Source organism: Aquila chrysaetos, chromosome 8 (assembly GCF_900496995.4).
Source record: "Aquila chrysaetos chrysaetos chromosome 8, bAquChr1.4, whole genome shotgun sequence".
Classification (NCBI taxonomy): domain Eukaryota; kingdom Metazoa; phylum Chordata; class Aves; order Accipitriformes; family Accipitridae; genus Aquila; species Aquila chrysaetos.
In genome coordinates this window covers 34330419-34351648 of record NC_044011.1, presented here as the reverse complement: position 1 = coordinate 34351648, position 21230 = coordinate 34330419, and the positions used below count along the sequence as shown (strand labels likewise).

The 21230-nt window shown below is 51.7% G+C and overlaps 1 protein-coding gene across 8 annotated transcripts in view; it reads right to left on the bottom strand.

The window, feature by feature from the left end:
* BCL11A (BAF chromatin remodeling complex subunit BCL11A) overlaps positions 1-21230 on the bottom strand; it is a 159922-nt gene that overhangs the window by 74826 nt on the left and 63866 nt on the right. For 3 of the 8 annotated variants that reach the window (XM_030022182.2, XM_030022190.2, XM_030022180.2), the window contains exon 4: positions 4206-4437. The exons of 4 other annotated variants lie outside the window; for them this stretch is intronic. In XM_030022182.2, the coding sequence (XP_029878042.1) occupies positions 4206-4260 (55 nt within the window). In that variant the 5' untranslated portion in view covers positions 4261-4437. Of the gene's footprint in view, positions 1-1142; positions 1324-4205; positions 4438-21230 lie in introns of those variants that run through there. One more of the 8 variants, XM_030022185.2, reaches the window with a different exon arrangement.

Here is a 21230-nt window from a genome sequence, read left to right as displayed (position 1 = left end):
CAAAAAATAGATTTTAATTTGACTGCACGATATTGGAACTGATTTTGATAAAGTGCAAAAATCCAGTGAACTCAGGTTAAATTTATTTCAACCCTACCTAGGCTGAATATTGAGGAGGAAGATCTGGAGTAGCTCCCAGTTGTGCTGCGTAAAATAATATTGAAAGAGCACACTACCTCGCCGTACCTCAGCTCCAACTAGGACACTGGGATCCAGTCCATCATTTCTTGCCTCTAGTACTACTTCTAATTTAACGTAAGGTCAACCACAGGAATATGAAGGTTACATTCATATTAATAAAAACAATGTCTTAATCGCTGGGGTTTTCTTCTAAACTTACAGACCGACAAGATAAGACACACAGCGTGCATTTCACACTCCTCGGGAAGCCAGGCGAGGAGCAGGGTGTTTCTGCGGGATTGCCGGGCATGGCGTTTTTCTCCCCAGCCGTTCCTTGCGTTCGGACCGAGGGAGTAAATTATTCCAGGACTAATTCCACCAGTAGCTCGCTGCACGCCGCAGACAAAGGTATTTTGCAAATCTAACTTCTAGCTCACCAACTCTCCGCAGCAAAAGACACAAAATAACCCGTATTCCCCTTACAACTGGCTTAGCGAGGAGCTCTGCATAATCATTACTCAATTATAATGTTTTCCCGCGGCCTGATTTCTTTCTGACGCTGTCAGTATTATTTAGCAGGGGAAGGTAACCCGCTGCTTCCACACCAGACAGTTGAAAGTAGCGCTAAACAAAAATAGACTTTGCTAAAGTCTGTACCGACTGGGCTGATTTACAATCAAAACCAGGAAATGAAGTGGTAATTCAGAGGTTGCTGATTACACCTCCACATTTCACCTAATTAATTTTATAGGAGGCAAAGTTCTTGAAAATAACAAGATGATCAAATGTACAGATATAAAACCTGTAACCTCAACATTTTCTATGCTCTTAACGTAAATTATTGCTAATTAACAAGAATTATATACTAATGTATGAAATACGGCTGGCACCGTGTTCACTGCAAAACATTTGGCTCCTGATGGAGGCAGAGCCAGCAAAAATACGTCCTTACTATTACTGCTACTTTTAAAACAAAACACGAAATACCGGGTTCACAAAGAAAACGCCAGAATACAATTCACCTGGTCTTGCCACTGATTTGCAGGATGCGTCTTTTAATTCTGGGGCAATCAAAATTCCCTGCCTGGGTCCCTCATCATCCGTCCCTATTTTTCATGCAAATTGCCCTTCCACCAACATGTCTTTTCAGCTTCCCCCCATCGCCCTCCTACTCCCCCCTTGTTCCCAGACACCAAAACAAGCGCACCGTCTCTCCGGCAAAACCGGGATGGATTTTGGAGTGTCGGGAGAAAGGAGGTACCGGGGGTGATGGGGGGGGGGGGGGGGGGGCGGGGGTGCCACGGCACGGTGCGGGGAAATGCCCCGGCAGCGCGGATGCGCTGCCGGGGCATTTCCCCGCACCGTGCCGTGGGAAGGATGGAGAGGGGCTGTTTAATCCCAAGTTTGTGTCCTGGGATCGTGCGGTGCAAGGAAGGGGGGGACGACGGGGGACTTGGGGTACAGTGGGAACGGCCAACACATCGGGGGGGGGGGGAGGGGGGGGGGGGAAACCCCGGGGAGGAGGAAGACGAGCATCACCCGCTGTCTCCCGGAGCAAGCAAACTCCGCGCAAAATTAAGAACAAAGAAGAAGGGGGGGGGGGGATTGAGGGGAGGGAGCTGGGCGCCCTCCCCCTCCCGCCGGCCGGGAGGCAGCGGAGGAGCCGGCCAGGTTCAAGTTCGCGGGGCTGCCCGGTTGTTTGATCTCGCTGTGCCTCCTAGCGACCGAAACGGGCAGGCAGGCAGCCCGCCCGCCGCCTCCGCCGGCCCCGGCTCCGGCACGGCATCCCCCCGGCTCTCCGGTCCCCCAGCTCGGCCTCTCTTTCCACCACCACCACCCCCCCCCCGCATTTCCCGGCCCACCCACCCCCCCTTTTCCCCTCTCTCGCCGGAGGGAGCCCCCCGGGTCCGTCCCGGCCGCCGCTCCCGCCCCACACGTGCGGAAACTCCGCGCCGGCCCGCGGGTATCTCGGCGAAAAGGAGCCGCGGGGATCCCGCCCGCCTCCGCTGCCCCCGCGGGCGAGTCGGAGCCCGCCACCCCCCCTCGCCCGGATCCCCCTTCCCCACACCCCACTCCCGGGGCCACCGGGCATCCCGGGGCGGGAAAAGGACAGCCCCCCCCCCCCCCCGCACCCCATTTCGGGAGGGGGGGTCGCACCCCCCATAAGCGTGCCATTGATGTTGCAAGCCCTACCCCAAGGCAGCGCGGGGCAATTCAAAGAAAAAAAAAGCCCCGAGAAGTGGCGGGGAAAGGGGGAGAAAACGACGGGGGGGGGGGGGGGGGGGGCGCGAGGACTGAGCCCCTGGACCTCCCTCCCCCCCGCCGCCGGGTTTTAGGGAAAACTTTGGGCAGGGCAGAGCTCCCCGGGCCGGCCCTGCCCGCAGCGGAGTGGCTGCCTGCGAAGAGCCAGCGTTTCGCTCAGGGGCTCCATGTGCGAACCTGGCTGGAAATGTCTGTGCAGCCGTGGGGGGAGAGAAATGGCAGCGTAAAGTTTTTTTGCGAAGAGAAAAGGGAGCCGGGGATCGTTGGCAGGAAGAAATCGCCCTGGGTTTTCTGCCATCCCTGGGAGGGAACAAAACCCGCCGGGACTAATGGGGGAGAGAGAAGGAAAGAAAAGAAAGAAAGAAAGAGAAAGAAAGAAGGAAAGAAAGAAAGAAAAAGAAGGGGGGAAAACAACGAGCGAGGAGAAGCATGCAGCATTTCCCCTTCCCCCCCAGCTCACCCCGAGGAAAAGGGGCTTTTTTTTTTCCTCCCTTCCTTCCCACCCCCCTCGCCCCAAACCTTTCCAGCTCGAGTTGCCTTTTGTTGTGCAAAGAGCGCTCCCGCTTATCTTGCATCTAGCCCTGGCGTGTGTGGTGGCGGCTGGAGGGAGGGAGTCGGAGAGTTTTTGTTGCGAACGGTGTGGTGGGGCTGGGGGTTTGTTTTTTCTCTCCCGGGGTGAGCGGATTTGGTTTGGGGTTGAAATGCGGCGGCGAGAAAGGGCCGTTCGCGGGTGTGAGGGTGCGAGTGTGTGCGAGCGTGTGTGTGCGAGCGTGTGTGTGCGTGTGCATGTGTGTGTGTGTGTGCGTGCGTGTGTGTGTGTGTGCTCAGCCCGGGCTCGCTCTCGCCTGTGTTTGTTGGCAGGAGGCTCCCCGCACACGCGGTGCTTGTAAACATTCAGACACGAGATTTTTCCCAATCAAAATCCACTTCCACTTTTTTTTTTGAAAATCTTCCAAAAAATAGTAAGCGAGCGGGAGAACGCGAAGCGAGGGCGAGGAGGGAATCCCTCCCGGCGCGGCGCGGCTCGCCTCGGCTCCCTCGCCCGCCCGGTGCCGCCCCCCGCCCCAGCCCGAGCCGGAGCGGCGGCGGGGCGGGCGCGGGGCGAGGTCGGGGCGGCGGAGCCCCGCACGGCGCCGGCCCGGGGCGGCGGGGAGCGGCGGGCGGCGGGACGGCCAGCCCGCACCCCGCGGCGGAAACAAAAGGGAGGCGGCCCGGCTCGGCTCGGCTCGGCTCGGCTCTCCCCCCCCCCCCCCCCCGAGTGGGTGCCGCGGGGCGGGCGAGGCGAAGGGGCGAGCCCGCCGGCAGCGGAGGGGCTCCGGCCGCCGGACTTTCTCCCCGCTCCGCTCGCCCGTAGCTCCCGCCCGGCCGGCCAAGGTGTCCGGCGTCCAGCCCGCCGCTCCCGCCGGAATTTCTTTACACTTTCGGCCGGTTCTGCCCCCGGCAGCCCCGCACCTAGCCCGCACGGGGCGGCTCGCCGCCTCTCCCGGTGCCGGGGCGAGAGGCGCCGCTCTTGCCGCCAAAGAGCGGGCAAAGCGGGAGGCGAGAGGAGTGGGGAGAAGGGAGCGGAGCGGGGGCAGAGGGAGTGCGCGCTGGCGGGCGAGGGGCAAAGAGAGAAAGAGGAGAAAAGTGATCAAGGTGATTAAATTAGAGAGGGAGAAATTAACCGGAATGCTGATAATCCCGAGCCGGCGTTCAGTTCATTTTTTCCCCGACCCGCTCACTCGCTCTCACTTTTATTTTTTTCCCCCCCCCCTGCTCTCGCTCAAATTAAAAATTAAATCCGTGAAGGGGAAATTAAATAAATTGCTCTCCGGGTTACTTACGTGAAAATTCCCGTTTGCTTAAGTGCTGGGGTTTGCCTTGCTTGCGGCGCGACATGGTGGGTTGGTGGCTTCGGTGGCTTGTGAGTCGCTCGGTTCACATCGGGAGAGACGGGTTAGAGAGGAAGGAGACTCCAGAGAAAATATCTTCATCAATGTCTTTTGACATCCAAAATAAATTAGAAATAATACAAAGATGGCGCAGGGAAGATGAATTGTGGGATAGCAGTCATGGCTTTTTTTTTTTTTTTTTTGTGCAAGGAAAAAAAAAGAGAGAGAGAGAGGGAGAGGGAGAGAGAGGGAGAGAGAGAAGGAGAGAGAGAGATGAAAAAAATGGCAAAAGCCCCCCTGAGCTGCAAGTTCAAGTGCGGACGTGACGTCCCTGCGAACTTGAACGTCAGGAGCCTGGATGGACAGAGACATACAAAACATGGGCAGGGCAAGCCGGGGAGAGGGGAGGAGGGAAGGCGAAGGCAACACCAATGGACACTCATCAGGGGCTGGACATGAAAAAGAGAGCAGGACAAGCCAATGGACAGTGATCGCAGGGGGGAGAGGGGAGGGGGCGCGGCGGGAGGGGGTGCACCGGCCGCCCGGCGCACGCTGCCGAATGGAGCCGGGGGGCCGGGGGCGGAGGGGGCGGCGGCCGGACCCGCAAGTGGCCGTGGAGGAGCGGCTGCGGGAGGGGAGCCGGGAGAGGGGCGAGGGGGGGAAATGAAACACGCACGGGCGGAGAAAGAAGGGAGGAAAGGGAGCGGGAGAACGCGAGCAGGCAGGCAGGCAGCGGCAGCACACGCACGCACACCCCCGCTGGAAAAGCAAATACATCAATGAAGCAAAAGACGGGCAGAGAGGGCTGCGGGGCAGGCTAGCCTCGGGATGTGCCGAGGAGGTGGGAGAGCTGGGGGAGGCCAGGTACGACCGGAGACCACCCAAAAAGCAGGGGGGGGCCATCCGGCTCCCGGCTTCCCCACTCGGCCCCCCCCCCCCCCCCCGAAGCCGCGGAGTCCCCTCCTCCCGGGAGTTGCGGCCCGTCCCCGGGGGACGGCGGCGGCGGCGGCCCCGCGGGGAGCTGGGGGGCGGCGGGGGCTCGGCCCGGGCCGTGGCCCGCGGGAAACTTCGGCGGGGAGCGGCGGGCCTTGCCCCGCCGCCGAGCCGGGCTCCTTGCCCCGGGGCGGGCCGGGGGAGAAGCGAGCGGAGTTTCGCGAGCGAGGAAGCGGCAAGCACGCGAGGAGAAGCCGCAGGAGCGGGGCGGTGGGGCGGGGAGGGGGGAAGAGGGGGGGCGGCGGGACCTCGCAGCTTCCCCCGCGGGCTTCTCTCGCCCGCCAGCCCGGAGCCCCCCTCCCCCGGCGGCGCTCCGAGCCCTGCCCGCAGCGACAGTCTCTTAACGAAAGCGAAACGCGGGGCTGCCGGCGGCGGGGCGGCGCGGGCAGCGGGCTGGTACCGGGGGAGGGCGGGCGGGAGAGAGCCGAGGCGGCGGGAGGCACCGAGAAGTGGCTGGAGTTGGGAGGATGCGGCAGCGGCGGCTGCAACTTCGCCGAAAACACAGGGAGAGACGCAGACGCTGCCGGCACGGGGAGGGATCAGGTTGCAGTAGAAATAAGCTCCGGAGGCGAACGGGCGTTTGGAGCAAAGTGCGGCTGCGAAAGGAGTGCGAGGGGGATAACCGTGCCCGGGACGGCGGCGGAGAGACCGGGCGCCGGGCGGCCCCGCGGGAGGAGAGAGCGAGCCGGACGGGAGGAGGCAAGGGGGGGACGAGGAGCTGCCCGCCGCCGTAAGAAAGATTTTAACGCGCCGAGCTGCGATCGCCCGGACGCCGCCCGGGGAACCGAGGGGGTGGGCGGGGACCGGGGCTCGGCGGGCGGCCGGCGGGGACCTGTTGGCGAGGCGAGCCCGGCCGCTCCGCCGGCGGAGCTGTCAGAGGCCGGGGCGAGCCGCTTCGGCGTGGGACGGTTTCAGCTTCCCGCCAGCAGCTTCTCCCCCCCCCCCCCCCCGCCGCCACACACACACCCCCCGCCCCCGGCTCCGCCCGCCGCCTCCCCCCGCCGCCGGTCAGCCCCGCCGCTCCCCTCCTTCACACATAGGCACGGGCGAGCCGGGCTGTGCCGGTCACCTCCGCACCTGGGGGTGTCCCCCGAGGCTGCTGGGGCGGGAGGGGGGGGGAAGCAAATGCGTGTCCTGCGTGATTTTCCGGGGGGACCCCGCCGCAGGTGACAATAGCCAACTGCTCCTGGGCTCAAGCCGCCTTTTGGGGTTGGCTGCCGTACCCAGGCGTACATATGTTCCCGTGCGAAACGTATATAAACTGGCATGTGTGTGTCTGTGTTCCGGAGATATATATATATGGGATTTGATTTATATATAATAGCACATATAAAGCTTTTCAAGGTGGCTGCAATGTAAAAAGTAATGACTTTATTACCCCTGAAAGGTTCTGTGGTTCACAGTTAACAGTCCTCTGAATTACAATTCATTACGCAGTTGCGCGCTCTCTGAAGCCAACCTGCATCAGAATACCTATCTGTGGTTATTCCCAATAAATAACAGGCAGCGTTTCATTGATTTGCTTTAAAAAATCATAGCAAATTAAGCACTTAGTTACAACTAAATCTGCTTTATTATCATACCGTGTTTGAGATTCCGGAGGTGACTTCCCAGACCGCATCTTAAAACCTACAGTCAGGAGCTAATTTTACAGATGCTTTCATGAATGGCAGCGAGGATGTTCCTACCATTAGCATGCCCTTAATTCCAGCACCGTAAAATGCCTCGAATTAAATGGAAACTCGCTGCCATAAAAACAATATTTCATCCTGGCTGGACAATTATTAATATTGGCATTTGATTGCAATAGTGCTGTGCTCCCCCCGTCGTTTCCCCCCCCCCCAGCGCTTCGCATTGTCATGTGATTGGAGGGAGATAACAAACCTCAAGAAAGCAAAGGAGTCAGAAGACATTTTTAACACAGCATAACCGCAGATTAATAATGCAGGTGGGTTTGTATTTTATTGTATTTTTAGGGGAAGGGAACGAGGCTGTTTAACGAGCAGTCGTGGACACAAAGTAACTATATTTACAATCCTTGATGTGGCTTTCGGTGGGTAATAAATTATGACAATATTAAAATTATTTTCTGGCAGCCCAGTTAACTGCGCTGGGGACCGTAAAGCCCTTACTGATTCCATTTATGCCTTGTAATTACGGTCCACGGGCTCTCTCTAAACCCTTTGGTGTATATTGTGTGTAAACTTTTAGCTAATAGACCTTTTTTGAATGGAGGGACTTTTCTCGGTACTTCCTGCAGTATATATTCTGTCTCTGATCTCGGTATTTAATGGCCAAGTCCTGGTTTATGCTTTATAATGTGTTGACAAGTTTTCTAACAGACTTTCTGAAATAATGCACATATATTCACGTCGGTTAGAAACTCCACAGTATTTTTAGAGTCGAGTAGATCTATATCCTAATGCACTGAGAGGGAGTGTAAATCATAGAGGATTTCATAGCCCTTTCAGTAGTTTTCTGTATGAAGTATGAGCAGCGTGGCCTCCAGACGTAACCTTTTAGAAAAAAAGACAGTGCTTTTATTTTATGGTGTAAAGTGCTTTTAGCTTCAGGGCTCTGAACGTGAATGTGGTCAACAAACAGCTCTTGCGAGGGAGTTTGCTACAGCCTCAGCCCCAGCGCCCGGGCGCTGCCTTCGTGATGGGGAGGCTTACGGGGCCACCTCGGGCCGCACGACCGGGCTAATCCGCCCCCTCCCCGAGACCCGTTAGCCCCAGAAAGGCCGCCCCGTTGCAGCCGGCCCCGAGGTGCCCGCTCCGCTCCGCGCTGGGCGGGGGGAGGGCTCCGCGCCCCGCCGCCCCCGAGCCTCGCCGGGCTGAACGCCGGTCCGTCCCCCCCCCAGCGGCCGGGTGCACGCCTCGGCCCGGACACCCTGGGGAAAGCGGGGGGGGGGGGGGGGGGTTGGATGGCCCCCGGCGCTGCCGGAGAGAGGCTGGCGATGGCGGGGTCAGCCCCACGGGGACCGTCCCCGGCTTGTCCGGGGGGGGGGGGGGGGGGGGGGGGGGCGGCCTCCGAGCTCGCCCCGGCGCCGGTGGCAAAGGCAGGGCCAGGAAGCACAGCCCGGGGCGCAGAGGGGGGCGAGAGCACTTCGGGAGAGCCGGGGAGCGAGGGCAATGCGCCCCGCCGTTGCCCCACTGCACCCCGGGCCCTGCTCCTCCCGCATCGCCCCCTCTACTCCGTGCTCCCAGCGCAACCGCCAGCGCAGCACCTCTCCGACACACCGCGCGTTTTCAGCCTTGTCTGTACCTATTACACAGCGGTGTCACTCTGCTCAGTTACACTAATGAACCTAGTGAACGTGGCAGGTAAAAACAGTTAGAAATGCTCACATACTGACTGCTAACACCTAGAAATGCTGGGAGGTTCGAAGGGCAGGTGAAAATAAACCCAGGCCAGCACTGAAGATGACCCAACGGTTAGGCTGTGAGGGTTCACGCAAACTTGCGTGTCGCCTTCTGCTCCTCTGCAACCTTTCTTTGCCCAAGCCACAGAGGAGGATGCCCCGCAATCCTGCTGCAGCGGTTTGAGCTGCTGTCACCCCCAGCCATCTTATCAGCTGCTCTTTGGCTACAGACTCCCAGTCCCAGAGCAAAGTCAGCTGGAGGAAATGTGGCCCCGTATCTCCACCACGTGCGGGCAAACTCTGAGGTACGCACTGAAACCGGGGCTGTTGTAGTTTTCAGGCTGCCTACAAGGGGAGACCAGCCTCGGAGAAGGGTCTGCCTCGTTAGCTGAGTGGCTGTCCCACCTCAATCTGTCCCATGTGAACCAGAGCCCTGAGACACCAGCTAATGACCTGGAGCAGCTGAGGGCAGAGGTGGGCACCCAACCCACTCTGCCGTCCCGGGGCAGGGGTAGTAACCCGCAGCAGCAGGGCAGAGTGCCCAGCTGACAACATTTACACTGTAAAAATTAGTTTAACATTTAAATCTACCAAAATGTATCTATCTGTCTCTCTGCTCGCTCTCTGAAAAACGGTGTGATCCTCCCTCCATTCAAGCTTGTGAGTTGCTTAGAGGTTGCTGTAAAAAGGGACATAAAACTGCCTAAAATTGAGAAGTGTGGCCTTCCTCATCTCGCAGGCAGGCACGTGGTCCTCCTGCACAGGATTGGGACCTGAAGGTGCAAAGGAGCATGACAGTTCATACCACATACTGCTGCCCCTGCCTATCTGCTAATTTAGTGACAGACTTGGCAGTGGGTGAGTTCGGCAACTTTGGTGGGCAAATGTTCCTGCTTCAAAGCTCCAACTGTCATTCATTCAGAGCAGGAATCTCACTTGCCAACTCGGTACAGAACATTAGGACCAAATACAAATTCCAAAATTCTGCCAGTTCTCTGGAGCTGGGCTGCATTATATAACGGCAGATCGCACGGGGTGCTTTCCGACACCGTCTTGATAGTCTCAATCAGGCGGAGGCAACGTGGGTGGAACTCTTATCATACCAGGCTGACTCCCCGTGAATGAGCAGAGGACTTGCACGTTCTAGAAATAGTATGTGCATTAGTATTCCCGCATGAGAAACTTGGGCACGCTGCTTTTTTTTTCTCTCTTTTTTTTTTTCCTTCCCTTTTTAATAAAGGCTCAAAATAAACTCCGATTCTGCAAGAACTTACTAGCGCGCACAGCAGCGAGTCCATGCAGGATCACAAACATCTGAGCGCCAGGTGACAGAAAGATTTCATTATCAGCTTGCCCTAGGCAGGACCCAGCATAAAACCCTGAACTTGGGGAGACTTTTTCCATGGGTTTCAGCAAGGTCTGGGATTTCAGCCTGCCTCTGCTTGCACAGCATCCAGCACGATGGAGCCCTGAACCTTGACTGGACTTTCTGGGGATGACTATAAAACAAATGGCACAAAGCGCTCAGGAAACAGACTTTCAAATGGCAAAACCCCTCCTTTGAAGCATACAAACAGTTTTGCTTGTGCATGGGCAGGCAGAGGAAGGCACTAGTAAATGCCTGTAAAATCTCATTTTTAATCAAATGTTTGATTTCAGCCAAACTAGTTTTAGTTTGTACTGCTCTAGTACTTACTTGGCTATTTGTCATTTTTTGTGTTTAATATTTATGTATCTTTTTATAAGTAAACCTGTAACATGTCCCTGACAGTTTCTATCCTAGGTTTCAAGCCAACATGATTTAAACTACGTGCATGTAAAACCTCCCAGAACTTGACCTATAATGCAAATCTATACAGTCTTAATTATAGCAGCACCAGCAGCCACCACACGAGTGAAATAGTTGAGCTTTCGTTACAAAGAGGCACAGTAGTTAAGGTCTGTCAGCACTCCTGTTACAATCCCCATCTTGAAGAGGTTATAACTTGGGCTGTGTAAATTTGATTGAGCTGAAACTTGGGACTCAAACTGTCAGTCCATATAGGGAATTATCTTATGAATAATTGGCTAACCCATTGCTTGATTCACAGACCTTTATAAAACGATTTTTAATCGGTTTTAATGTTTTTTTCTTTTACTGACATCTAGGGTATGATTTTGGTACTTCTAGCTCTTCTGAAGCTCCATACTGAGCAGCGTATGTATTGGTACCCAAGTTAAAGCTACAGCTATGCAGAAGAGTTCATGGGGTATACATGCCACATTTCCTCATCAATGTGTACCCATACACCGATAAGAGACCGTGAACAAGAAATGTCACTTAAATCTGTCTCAAAAGAGTCTCCTAAACGTGTAAGATAAAGAGAACATAAATGCCTCAAACAGGAGGGAGCTAAAGCTCATAAAATGTGTCTGCTTTGTACACCAGCTGCATCGCGATATGCTGCCGGTTGCACGTCTCAGGCCCCTTTATAGCAACCATCATGCCGAGAAGGAAAGGAGCTCACTGAACCCGCAATCCAAAACACTGCTCTGGCACGTTACAGTAGAGTGTATAGGTCAACTCGATTACCATAGATGCAGCGAGGATAGCTAGGGACAGGAAAACACCTGGCAGAGTGTTGGTCATTGTTATCTTTGCTAACAGTTTCTCAGAATCTTTTCATCTTCTTGGGTTTTTTCTTCCCCCAAAACTGTGTGGAATTGAGTCCCATGTGTGCGTTGGCATCAGAACAACCATAATGATGGCACTTTGAAAGGGATGAGACGTTTGAATTTCAACATGGAGCGTAAGGTTAAGTATCACTTTGTGTTACAAAGGATTTTACTGAGAATTGCTCTCCATAACACTTTTCACTAGTTTTAAACTTCTGTTTATCAGTGATGGTTTTTACCACCTGGAATCACATTAAGCTGGAGCATGCACAGTTGGTTAAGGTGGGGGCTTGGAATTTTCCTTGACCTTAACAGTAAACAATGACAAGCCCAGGGCCAGAAATATGAGCCACAGGCCATGAAGAAACAGGTTGCTCTCATAGACCCAGAACCCACAAAGTTTCCGTGCCCACCTCACCGAACGGTTACAGAGCAGGGACACCTTGCTGCACACCTGAGCTCATAAGCAGCATCTCCATCGGTTTCAGGAAGAGTTTTGACCAAGCCCGGCTACAGCATCAGGCTCTCTCACTGCAGGTTTATTCTGTGCAGGTCTTTCTGAAACAAAGCACTAGGAGAAGCCGCTCTCCTCAGCAAGACATTCCACACATCCAAATCCCCCATTCAACAGGGCTACTCTATCTGGGTTCACAGAAACTGATGACGGCACAAGCACAGAGAAGCTGGCCCTCTGGAGTCACTGCTGAGATCCCAAGTCATTTACCTAAGCAGGTCACTATCTTCAAGCCTATGAGCATGTCGTGGTTTAACCCCAGCCAGCAACTAAGCACCACGCAGCTGCTCACTCACTTCCCCCCCAACAAAGTGGGATGGGGGAGAAAGTCGGGAAAAGAAGTAAAACTCGTGGGTTGAGATAAGAACAGTTTAATAGAACAGAAAAGAAGAAACTAATAATGATAATGATAACACTAATAAAATGACAGCAGTAATAATAAAAGGATTGGAATATACAAACGATGCACAGTGCAATTGCTCACCACCCACCGATCGACGCCCAGTTAATCCCCAAGCGGCGATCCCCCACCCCCAGTTTATATACTAGATGTGACATCACCTGGTATGGAATATCCCTTTGGCCAGTTTGGGTCAGCTGCCCTGGCTGTGTCCTGTCCCAACTTCTTGTGCCCCTCCAGCTTTCTCGCTGGCTGGGCATGAGAAGCTGAAAAATCCTTGACTTTAGACTAGACATTACTTAGCAACAACTGAAAACATCAGTGTTATCAACATTCTTCTCATACTGAACTCAAAACATAGCACTGCACCAGCTACTAGGAAGACAGTCAACTCTATCCCAGCCGAAACCAGGACAGAGCAGTAGGAAGACAGGTCACTGACACGAACATCTTTTTTGCTTCGTTTTCTGACTTCAGCTGCTAAGTTTGGGGAGATGCCCAGCTAGCACAAGGTAAAGAATTACAGCCAATTCAGGCCATGGGGAGATAGCACCCACCAGCACAGAAGCAGCTGAACTCGGAAGTGATGAGCAAGCTGCACGGATAGGAAAGGCTAAGGCAGGCTCCCAGCCCTGCAGGGGCAAACTCTTGGTGAGGTTCGAACCAGGATCAAACAGCGTGTAACGCGAAGTTTAAACTAGCAGCGTGTCCAACAATGGTACACAGTCACACTTCATCTCCAAAGTATCTGTTCATCAGTGGAGAAGAGCAGGAGAGCTGGACAGACTTGGTCTGATCCTGACCAAATAAAACGTGGGGCAGCTGCTGATCTTTTAGCACAGCAGTAGTTTATGAACAAGATCTTCTCAGGGTCATAAGGAGAAGCTTTTCACACTTCTGTGCAAGATTAGATCCAAGGGGCTCAAACTCTCCCTATGAGGAAATCTTGAAAGCCCCACTCTGGATGTGGCAGGCGGGAAAAGGAGGAATTGCAAACGTTTTGTCTTGAAGAATAAATCCAATTATACCTCACATCAATTAAAAAAAAAAAATAGAATAACCAAAGTAATTCACTAATCTGAGAAACCCAATATCAGCAATCAAAAAGAAGTTATTTCCATTGAGAAATTAGTTTTGCTACACAGGATGAGGAAAGATTTAGCTGTTTTCTTGTAAGCTGCTGAACACAGTCCCTTCTCCTTCCTAGTATGCTTGGCGTGAGGGACAATAGAGAAAGACAGTGCAATAAAAAAGGATTTTCCTCCTCTAACGCTGCTCGATATATCCCCTACCAGAGGAATCTACTTGGCCTCGGGTACTGCAAAATTCTTAAGCACATATTTATCTTTGGGCACATCAGCTGTACTTACATGCTTAAAGTAAGCATGTACTCAAGCATGCTGTTAGATTGGCGCCTTAACATCTTTTGTAAATAACTTCTATTACATTGCTTTTTAGAGCTTCAACTTTTATTCACTTAGAATGCATTGAACTGAAATTTAACATACACAATCATCATTCTCTATATTCATTTTATATTACTATTTCAGGTGACATTTAGGCTTAGCTTTTAGCTTTAGCAAAGAAGAAATGCACATGCTTTGCAGAACATGACATAGTTTGTGTGAGGATCCAGATGAAAAAGAATTGATTGTTGAGATAGCAGAGATCTGTTTCGGCATTTAAAAATAAGGACAGCTTTACTGTGGATTTTATTCTTTGCCATATTTATTCCATGCAAAATTTCAGCTTAATTGTGAGAATGCTTACAATAATATTTTAATGGAACTTTCTGTAGTCAGAAGAATGTATTATTATATAGCCCAAAGCTGCATGGAAAGATGCAGTGCTGAGGGATGGCAGGAGTGATGGTGAATAACCTGTGATAAGAGCCCACTTCTCTGAGCAGTTTGGATAGTTTTGCCACCATTTGTTATTGTCAGCACATATAATTTTTACAGTACAGTATGAATTCTGACTGCAGTGAAAAGAATGCCTTCTACCACCCGTATGAATAAGATTTCATTCAATTAAAATAACATGCAAGTATATTGTATAGTGTTACATAGAAAGCTGATGCGCATTAAGTATGAATGCTGGGGTTGGGGGGAGTTATTGTACTAATGCTATTGTTCAGTAAGCAACTATTCCCCAGCATTTAAAAAAAAAAAAAAAAAAAGGCAAGGGAAATTAAATACAGAAATCAGGAATACGTACAATGTTTGATATTACCATACTGAAATTAATGTATTCACAATTTAGACTTTAATTTGCCCTATCGTATTAAGTTTCACAGCATCTGAGTGCCGAGGGAGAGAAAAATAGGTGTAAACACATGGAGAGAGATCCATAGACTATCTATGCTGAAACACAGCACCCTCCGACATTGCGGTGATAGGTGCTATAGATTTACGCAGGGTAAATGCAGGCCATATCATAGCACCAGTCTTGAAGTGCTATTCCCCACCGGCAGCAGGGAGAAGTTTGGTCCAGATGTGGCTGGAGCGATGTGGATCCACTGCAATCCCCACCTCCTGAGCAGCCCTGAAGGGCTCCTCAGCACGGGGTTGAGGTGAGCTACAGACCTCCTGGCACCCTGGCAGGTCACGCTACCCAGAACTGAAGATGTCTGAACGCAGAGGCGTGCGTGGGGACACAGCCACGGCAGTTCCTACGAGGAAGGCCAAAAGTGTCTCGGAGCTGAGGTGTATCTAAGACAGACGTTGTACTCAGAGCCAATAAAAATGAAACTATTCTCTGTTGAGACCTAATTAGCTTTTATATTCAAAGCCTTACTGCACATTTGTACATTGCTTATGAGTGGGACTAAAAAATATATGTACCATGACACTATACTTTTAAAGTGTCTATTGAATGCTTTTCCCATTCTCCAAGGATTGCCTCCTCCTTAGATGTATACATTCAGTGAATATGACGCGGCTAATTATTTTTGCCTGAAATGATCAGTGCTTGTCTCTAGTAGTTTGCACAGAAGCACGGACCTCACATCCTCAGCCTTGGAACTTAAAAAAAAAAACCCCAAAACCACAACTGCCTTCAAATCCTAAGACAAAAAACTGTTTGGTAAACAAATTTCCTGCCACGGGCTTTGCAAGGCTTACTCTTCTATCAGAGCCCCTGTGCACGTATGAGCCTTTTTGCCATTTTTTTAGAGGGGGTTATATATTTTTCTGTTACCTTTCCTGCCTGTAAAGCAATCACGGAGAACGGCAGGAGGCACCATAAATATGCAAATTGCTGCCAGTTAACTGGTTTCTCTGGTTCCGCCTTGGGAAGCGGCATCGCCGCCGCGGGGGGGATCCGCGGGGCCCGGCCGCCCCTCCGCGCCCCTTCCGCGGCCGAGCCGCCCCCCCGCCCCGTCCCCCCCGGCTCTTCGCCGCCCCCGGAGCGGCTCAGCCTCGGCGGGGCCCCCGGAGCGGGGCTCGGCAAAGGGCACGGCAGCAAGGAAAGGGCTCCTTTGATTCCCACGAATTCTCGAACTCGTGCCTGCGCTCACGCTCGCTCACACGGCCTTTTTGTGTGTGTCTGCGTGTGTGTGCGCGCGTTTGGGGGCTTCTCCACTTCTGTCTTTCTTTCGCATGGGGTATTTGAGTCCTCTTCGTTCGCCCCGAGGAGCGCTGGCAGTTTGATACCGCCTCTCTCTAATTACACGGGCAAGATTTTCGTGCCTCCATCAGCTCACCTGAGAGGTGCTCCGAGGCGCGGGGTGGGGAAAGGACTGGCTCATCCCCCCGCCGTGTCGGGAATTTTTTACCTACTCGGGAAAATCGGGGGATGCTCGCGTATGGATCTGTAGTCTGAAACACATGCCGAGGCCCTCTGTTTTCTAACTCGGCATTTAAGGGATTAAAAGGAACCACTGGTTTCCAAATTAAAACAAAAGTGTAATTCATAGGTGAACGTTTGCAAAAGTATATGAGACCGTTTTAAAAATCACAAGGAGAAACGGCGATCTTGTCTGGATTCTGGGTTTGCTCTGCTGGTAAATTCAAAGCAGCATTGCTCATTACACCAACGTCTTGCGGGGCATTCGTCAAAGCCACGGTCTGATCATTTGGGCATTTACAAAAACCCACCAAAGTAAACAATACAGCTAATTTATAAGCGTTCAGATGTGCAGTAACTTTAACGCAAATATTCCTATCAGTATGGTGGTGGTGGCCCCATATAACACAATAAGATACAATTCAGACCTGTGACGGTCGATTGAATACATAATATGCATTTTTAAAATTGCCTGGAAATGTATTCATATGGTAAAATCTAATGGTTCAGGTGGAGCTTTTACTCTTGATCAAATAATAAAAATTGTTAGAGACCACTCTGTCATCTCATCGCTCACCAGCCTCCACGAGGACGGTTTTACATTCCTGTTTAAATAGGACAGGAGAGCAAGAAGGAAAACATAAACCACAGAAGAGTTACTACAGGCATTAACTTTTAAGCCAGAAAAGCAAGAGAGCTGAGAAAGCAAGCGGGGGAATTGTCTTCGTCATGCCGCACCCACCGAGGTTTCCTACAGCTGAAGCCTCAGGACGGCAGATCATGTTAGGGCAAGGTCACACTCACCAAACCCCAGGGGCTGACGTGGGCGAGGTGTCACCGTTCTGCCTTCAAACTATCTTCTTTCTGTGGATTTAGGTCTGGCAGGGAAGGGGACTGGTGTGGACAAAGAGACAGAGGCTGTGGACAGATGAGACTCCCTGTGGGACGGAGTGGGTGGCAATGGCCTTGTCTGCAGAGAAGGAACCTGAAGTGCAGACTAGCAATAGTAATGGTGATTACTGTTAAAGCGCGGAGCTTTTCATTACTGAAAACTTCAAATAACTCTCCTGAACTATATTTGAGATGTTTTTTTTTCATGTTAACTCCAGGTTTGATTGCTGGAAAAGGTTGACTGCTAGAAAAGGAAAACCAGTGCAGTGCACAGCAGTGGGGAATCGAAGCCCTTCTTTACCAGAACCCCTGCCATATACGTACTGTCACTCACCTTCTAGACACTCAGTACAACCATTCAATCTATTGAATCAAGAGGCTGTTTGATCTTATCTGCATCTGTGAGCTGACTGTCAACCTGCTTAGGCTGCATATTAAATCATCTATAGTAGCTGTATCAAGCTGGGATGATCTGTTAATTCTAAATTTATTAACCCTTAGAGTGCAGTCATCATGTTTAATCTAGTGTAGCCGGCATTTATTTTACAAGACTAAATCCTTCTTTAAGATACGGCTGTGCTGTAGGTTAAAGAATCAGTAATGTGGAGGAGATGGTAACTGGGAAGAGCTCACTTTGATCTCCGAAAGCCAGCTGACAGCATCACTGCTCCAAACACGTATGTGTGTGCTTGCGTCACGCTCCTGTGTCCAGTGTGTGGGGTGTGCGCACACGTGTACACACCTAATAACATTTCCTCGCAGAGTTTTGCCCGAGACGAGAAAGAGAGCGGCCTTGAACAATGCCGGAGCCCTGTGCCTCCATGAGGACTTAAATCCAAAAATCCAAGTGACAGCACACCACCGCAACGCAAGTCAAGGGTGGCTGCAGGTGGAGTCCTGCGAGGACCCACCAACAAACCTCTCCTGCAAGTCGGCTCCCACTTCTTGGTCCGTAACTGTTGTCCAAATCAATTGACAAACGTCCTCAGAGCACTGAGGACCACGGCCGCTGCAGGACTCACAATGAGTCAAGTGCTGCAATCTGCATACATACAAATATACCCCCACGCAGACGCGTATACGTATACAAATAATTTTATACAGATACATACATACACATCAATATGTTAATCTGTTCGTTACACACACACATCTCTCCCTGCCCCTCTCTCCTGTTATCTATTATCCTTGCACATTGCCAATGGTATCAACATATTCACAGCTTTTATTTCAGTCGCAAACTGCTAGGCATGCTTCCTTTTTTGGTAATCACGTGCCCGGTATCTCTCTAATGTAGCCTAATAACAATTTTAGCATTCAGATGAAGCGATTTCATTCTGTGACTGCCTTTTCTATTAGATTTGATTCTGAGAAGCCCCAGTGGGTGCCTCCGAGGCAGAGATCTATCTGTGAGGCTGCAACCGATTCAATAGCAGCCTGAGCTAACCTTGACCTTTCCCTAGACCCTGCTCCATCTGGTGCCAGCCTGGTCCCCCCCTTCTCCTCCTCCTTGCTTCACAGTCAGCATTGATCAAGGCGGAATCGAGCGTCTCTCTCCCTCCAAGGGCTGGGCAGTCGCGGAAAGGACAGCACATTTCAATATATGGAAATGATCGAGCCTCTTATGCAATCATAAATCTACATAAAGCCTCGTGATTTGATATTTCATTCACCTCCAAAGATTCTCCCCCTCCCTCACCCCAGCAGGGATTTATAAACTATAAAACAACGGCTTTCCCCAACACCTGGAAATTATAAAGCTTGCTGTTTATTGCAAACGAACGCTCGGCGATTTCGTCCGATTTACTTTGCGTTTTATTTATTTATTTGCAACTCACGCGGTTGTTTTCCCTGCGTGCTTGGGTGGGTTTGGTTTTTTTTACGGCGGGTTCCCCCCCTTGCCCCTTTTCGGCGGTGGCAGCAGCCCCGGCCCCGGCAGGGAATGTTTTGATGCCGCTGTTGGTTTAGCCCCCGCTTTCGTACCGCCGAAGGCAGGCGCCGGGCGGGCTGAGCTCAGGGCTCGCAGCGCACCCGAGCCCCGCCGGCCCCCGGTAGCGGCTCCAGCCGGCCCGAGCCCACCCCGCGCCCCGCTCCGCTCCGCACCGGGCCGGGGCCGGGGCCGGGGCCGGAGCCGGGGCCGCTCGGGCGCGTTGCGATAGCTGGAAACGAGGAGAGGCTGCTGCGATAAATCGGCGCTCGCCACTTTGTCATTTTCCTACTTCTGCTTCATTTTCTTCTCCCCTTCCCCGCGCTGGCGCTCGGCTCCCCGCTCCCCCGGCCCCCCCCGCCCCACCGGCGGCGGCTTTGCCCGGCTGCCCGGGGCGCTGCGCCGCGGCCCCCTCGGAGGAGCCGCCGGGCTCCCCGCCAACTTCGCCTCTCGGCGGCGGCTGCCAGGCTTTGCCTGCCGGGGGGGTGGTGGGAGGGGAGCGGCGGGGCCCCCTCCGCTGCCAGCCCTGCCGGGCCGGCGGCTGCCGACCTGCGGCGCTCAGCTCCCCGCTACCGACATGATTATTTTGTAATCCGGGGGGTGTTCACGGAGCCAGCCCCCGCCGGGCTGCGGGGCCGGAGAGGCGAGGCGAGGCGAGGCGGCCCCAGCCCACCTGCGCCCGGGGGCAAACCGGTTCCCCCCCCCCCCCCCCGCGCTCCCTCCCTCCCTCCGGAGCAGGGAGCTGGAGCAGAAGTAACGCTGCCGAGGTATCCCTGTTCGCTCCTGGGGTGCGGGTTACATTTTTAATAACAGCCAGCGTGGCTTTATCGTCGAGATAGGCTCCGTGCTTTAATAGCCTTGCGTGCTCCTTCATTGCCAGGATACTTACTTACCTTTACAAGCAATAATTTTATTTTTCTTCCTAGGAATTCTGACATAACCACATTTTTTCATTGCATAGCAGCCTTAAGATTATATAACAGATTATGTAAAATTATAATTACAGCTAATATATGCAGGCTTTAATTATTATATAGAGTTTCCTGGGTATCTATAGCTAGGCACGCAGCACATATGTTAAGAATCGGTTCTGCAATATTTGCATAGCCAACACTTCTGGCTGTAGACGCGGCATAGAAAAGGAATGGATAGATACTTGACAGTACATATGTATAAGAGAGATACCTTTTCCCATTAAGGAATGTATCTGGAAATATATTTCTCTCTGTTTTGAGGAATTTGTTTTGCTTTATCTCCACGGGTAGTAAAAAATAATAGGAAGAAACTGTGAATTACGTTGAAAAAATAGATATATTCAATTTGTCAGTTTAATATTACGCTTCCTTTCTGCATGGCTACAAAGATTTAGAACATTTCCAAAACTTTCAGCTCTAATCTGTGTCTCGGGTTTGTTTGGAGGACCTGCCACCACATGCCAGCTAAAAATGAGTGTAAATTAATAATAAAAACCACTTCTTCCTTATTTCTGCACTCATATAATTTAACAGGTTTTGATAAAACCACGGATGCAATGGTGAGAATTTTCCAATGCGTGCAGCATTAACAGTTTTCATTCTAAAGCACCAAAACTTCCCAAAATAGAACTGCTGAATATTTCTTCGCTTTTCCCAGTGGCCATCTACACATATTATTATACACTTAAAATACAAAGAATACTCAGCTCCTTAAAAAGCATGGTTTGTTCTACCAGGAACATAGTCGATGGAAACAATCTCAAATCTAGGCGATTAAAGTACACTGTGTTGTTTGTGGCCTCCAAAATTAGAAATAATTTGAAACAAGAAGTAGGAGAGTTTTTAGCTAGTGTTTTCCACCACGTGAGAGGTAACCGGAAAACATTCGCCCTTATAACGCAACACAATTCATAAACTCTTTGCTTTCTGAGCTACCTGAGCAATCATGTAACCTCTGCAGAAGTGCCTAAGCATGGTTTGTTGTTGAAAAGCATGTTGTACTTATTAGTAAAATGTGAAATAGCTTAAAAAACAATTTGAGCTATGAATTGCCATCTGCTCAATGGGGGGAAACAGAAAGTAACTGAATATATTTTCTCACCTTTTTTTATAGTAACATAAACAACACTCCAGAACACTATAAACTTCTAGCTGTACGAAAGCCATTGGTACAGTTCATCATGCTTCGGGTCAGGACTTTGTCCACACTGTTAAACGCTGGGTTTTTTAATTATCTGCAAATGGCCTAAGGTATTTTTTCCCCCTATTAATTAAGATGTCCTTTTTAATTTCAGGGATTAAAAGTTTGATCCTGCTTCCCACATGATACTCTGGAAACTGTCCCTGACAGAGAGCTAGCCTGAGATCTGTGTGTGCCTTGGGATGTCAAAATATGGCTAAAGCAGCGTATACCACTTGCTCTGGTTCTCTGCATGGGAGGAAAAGAGGGAAGGGTTTATGTCACCCAGCTTT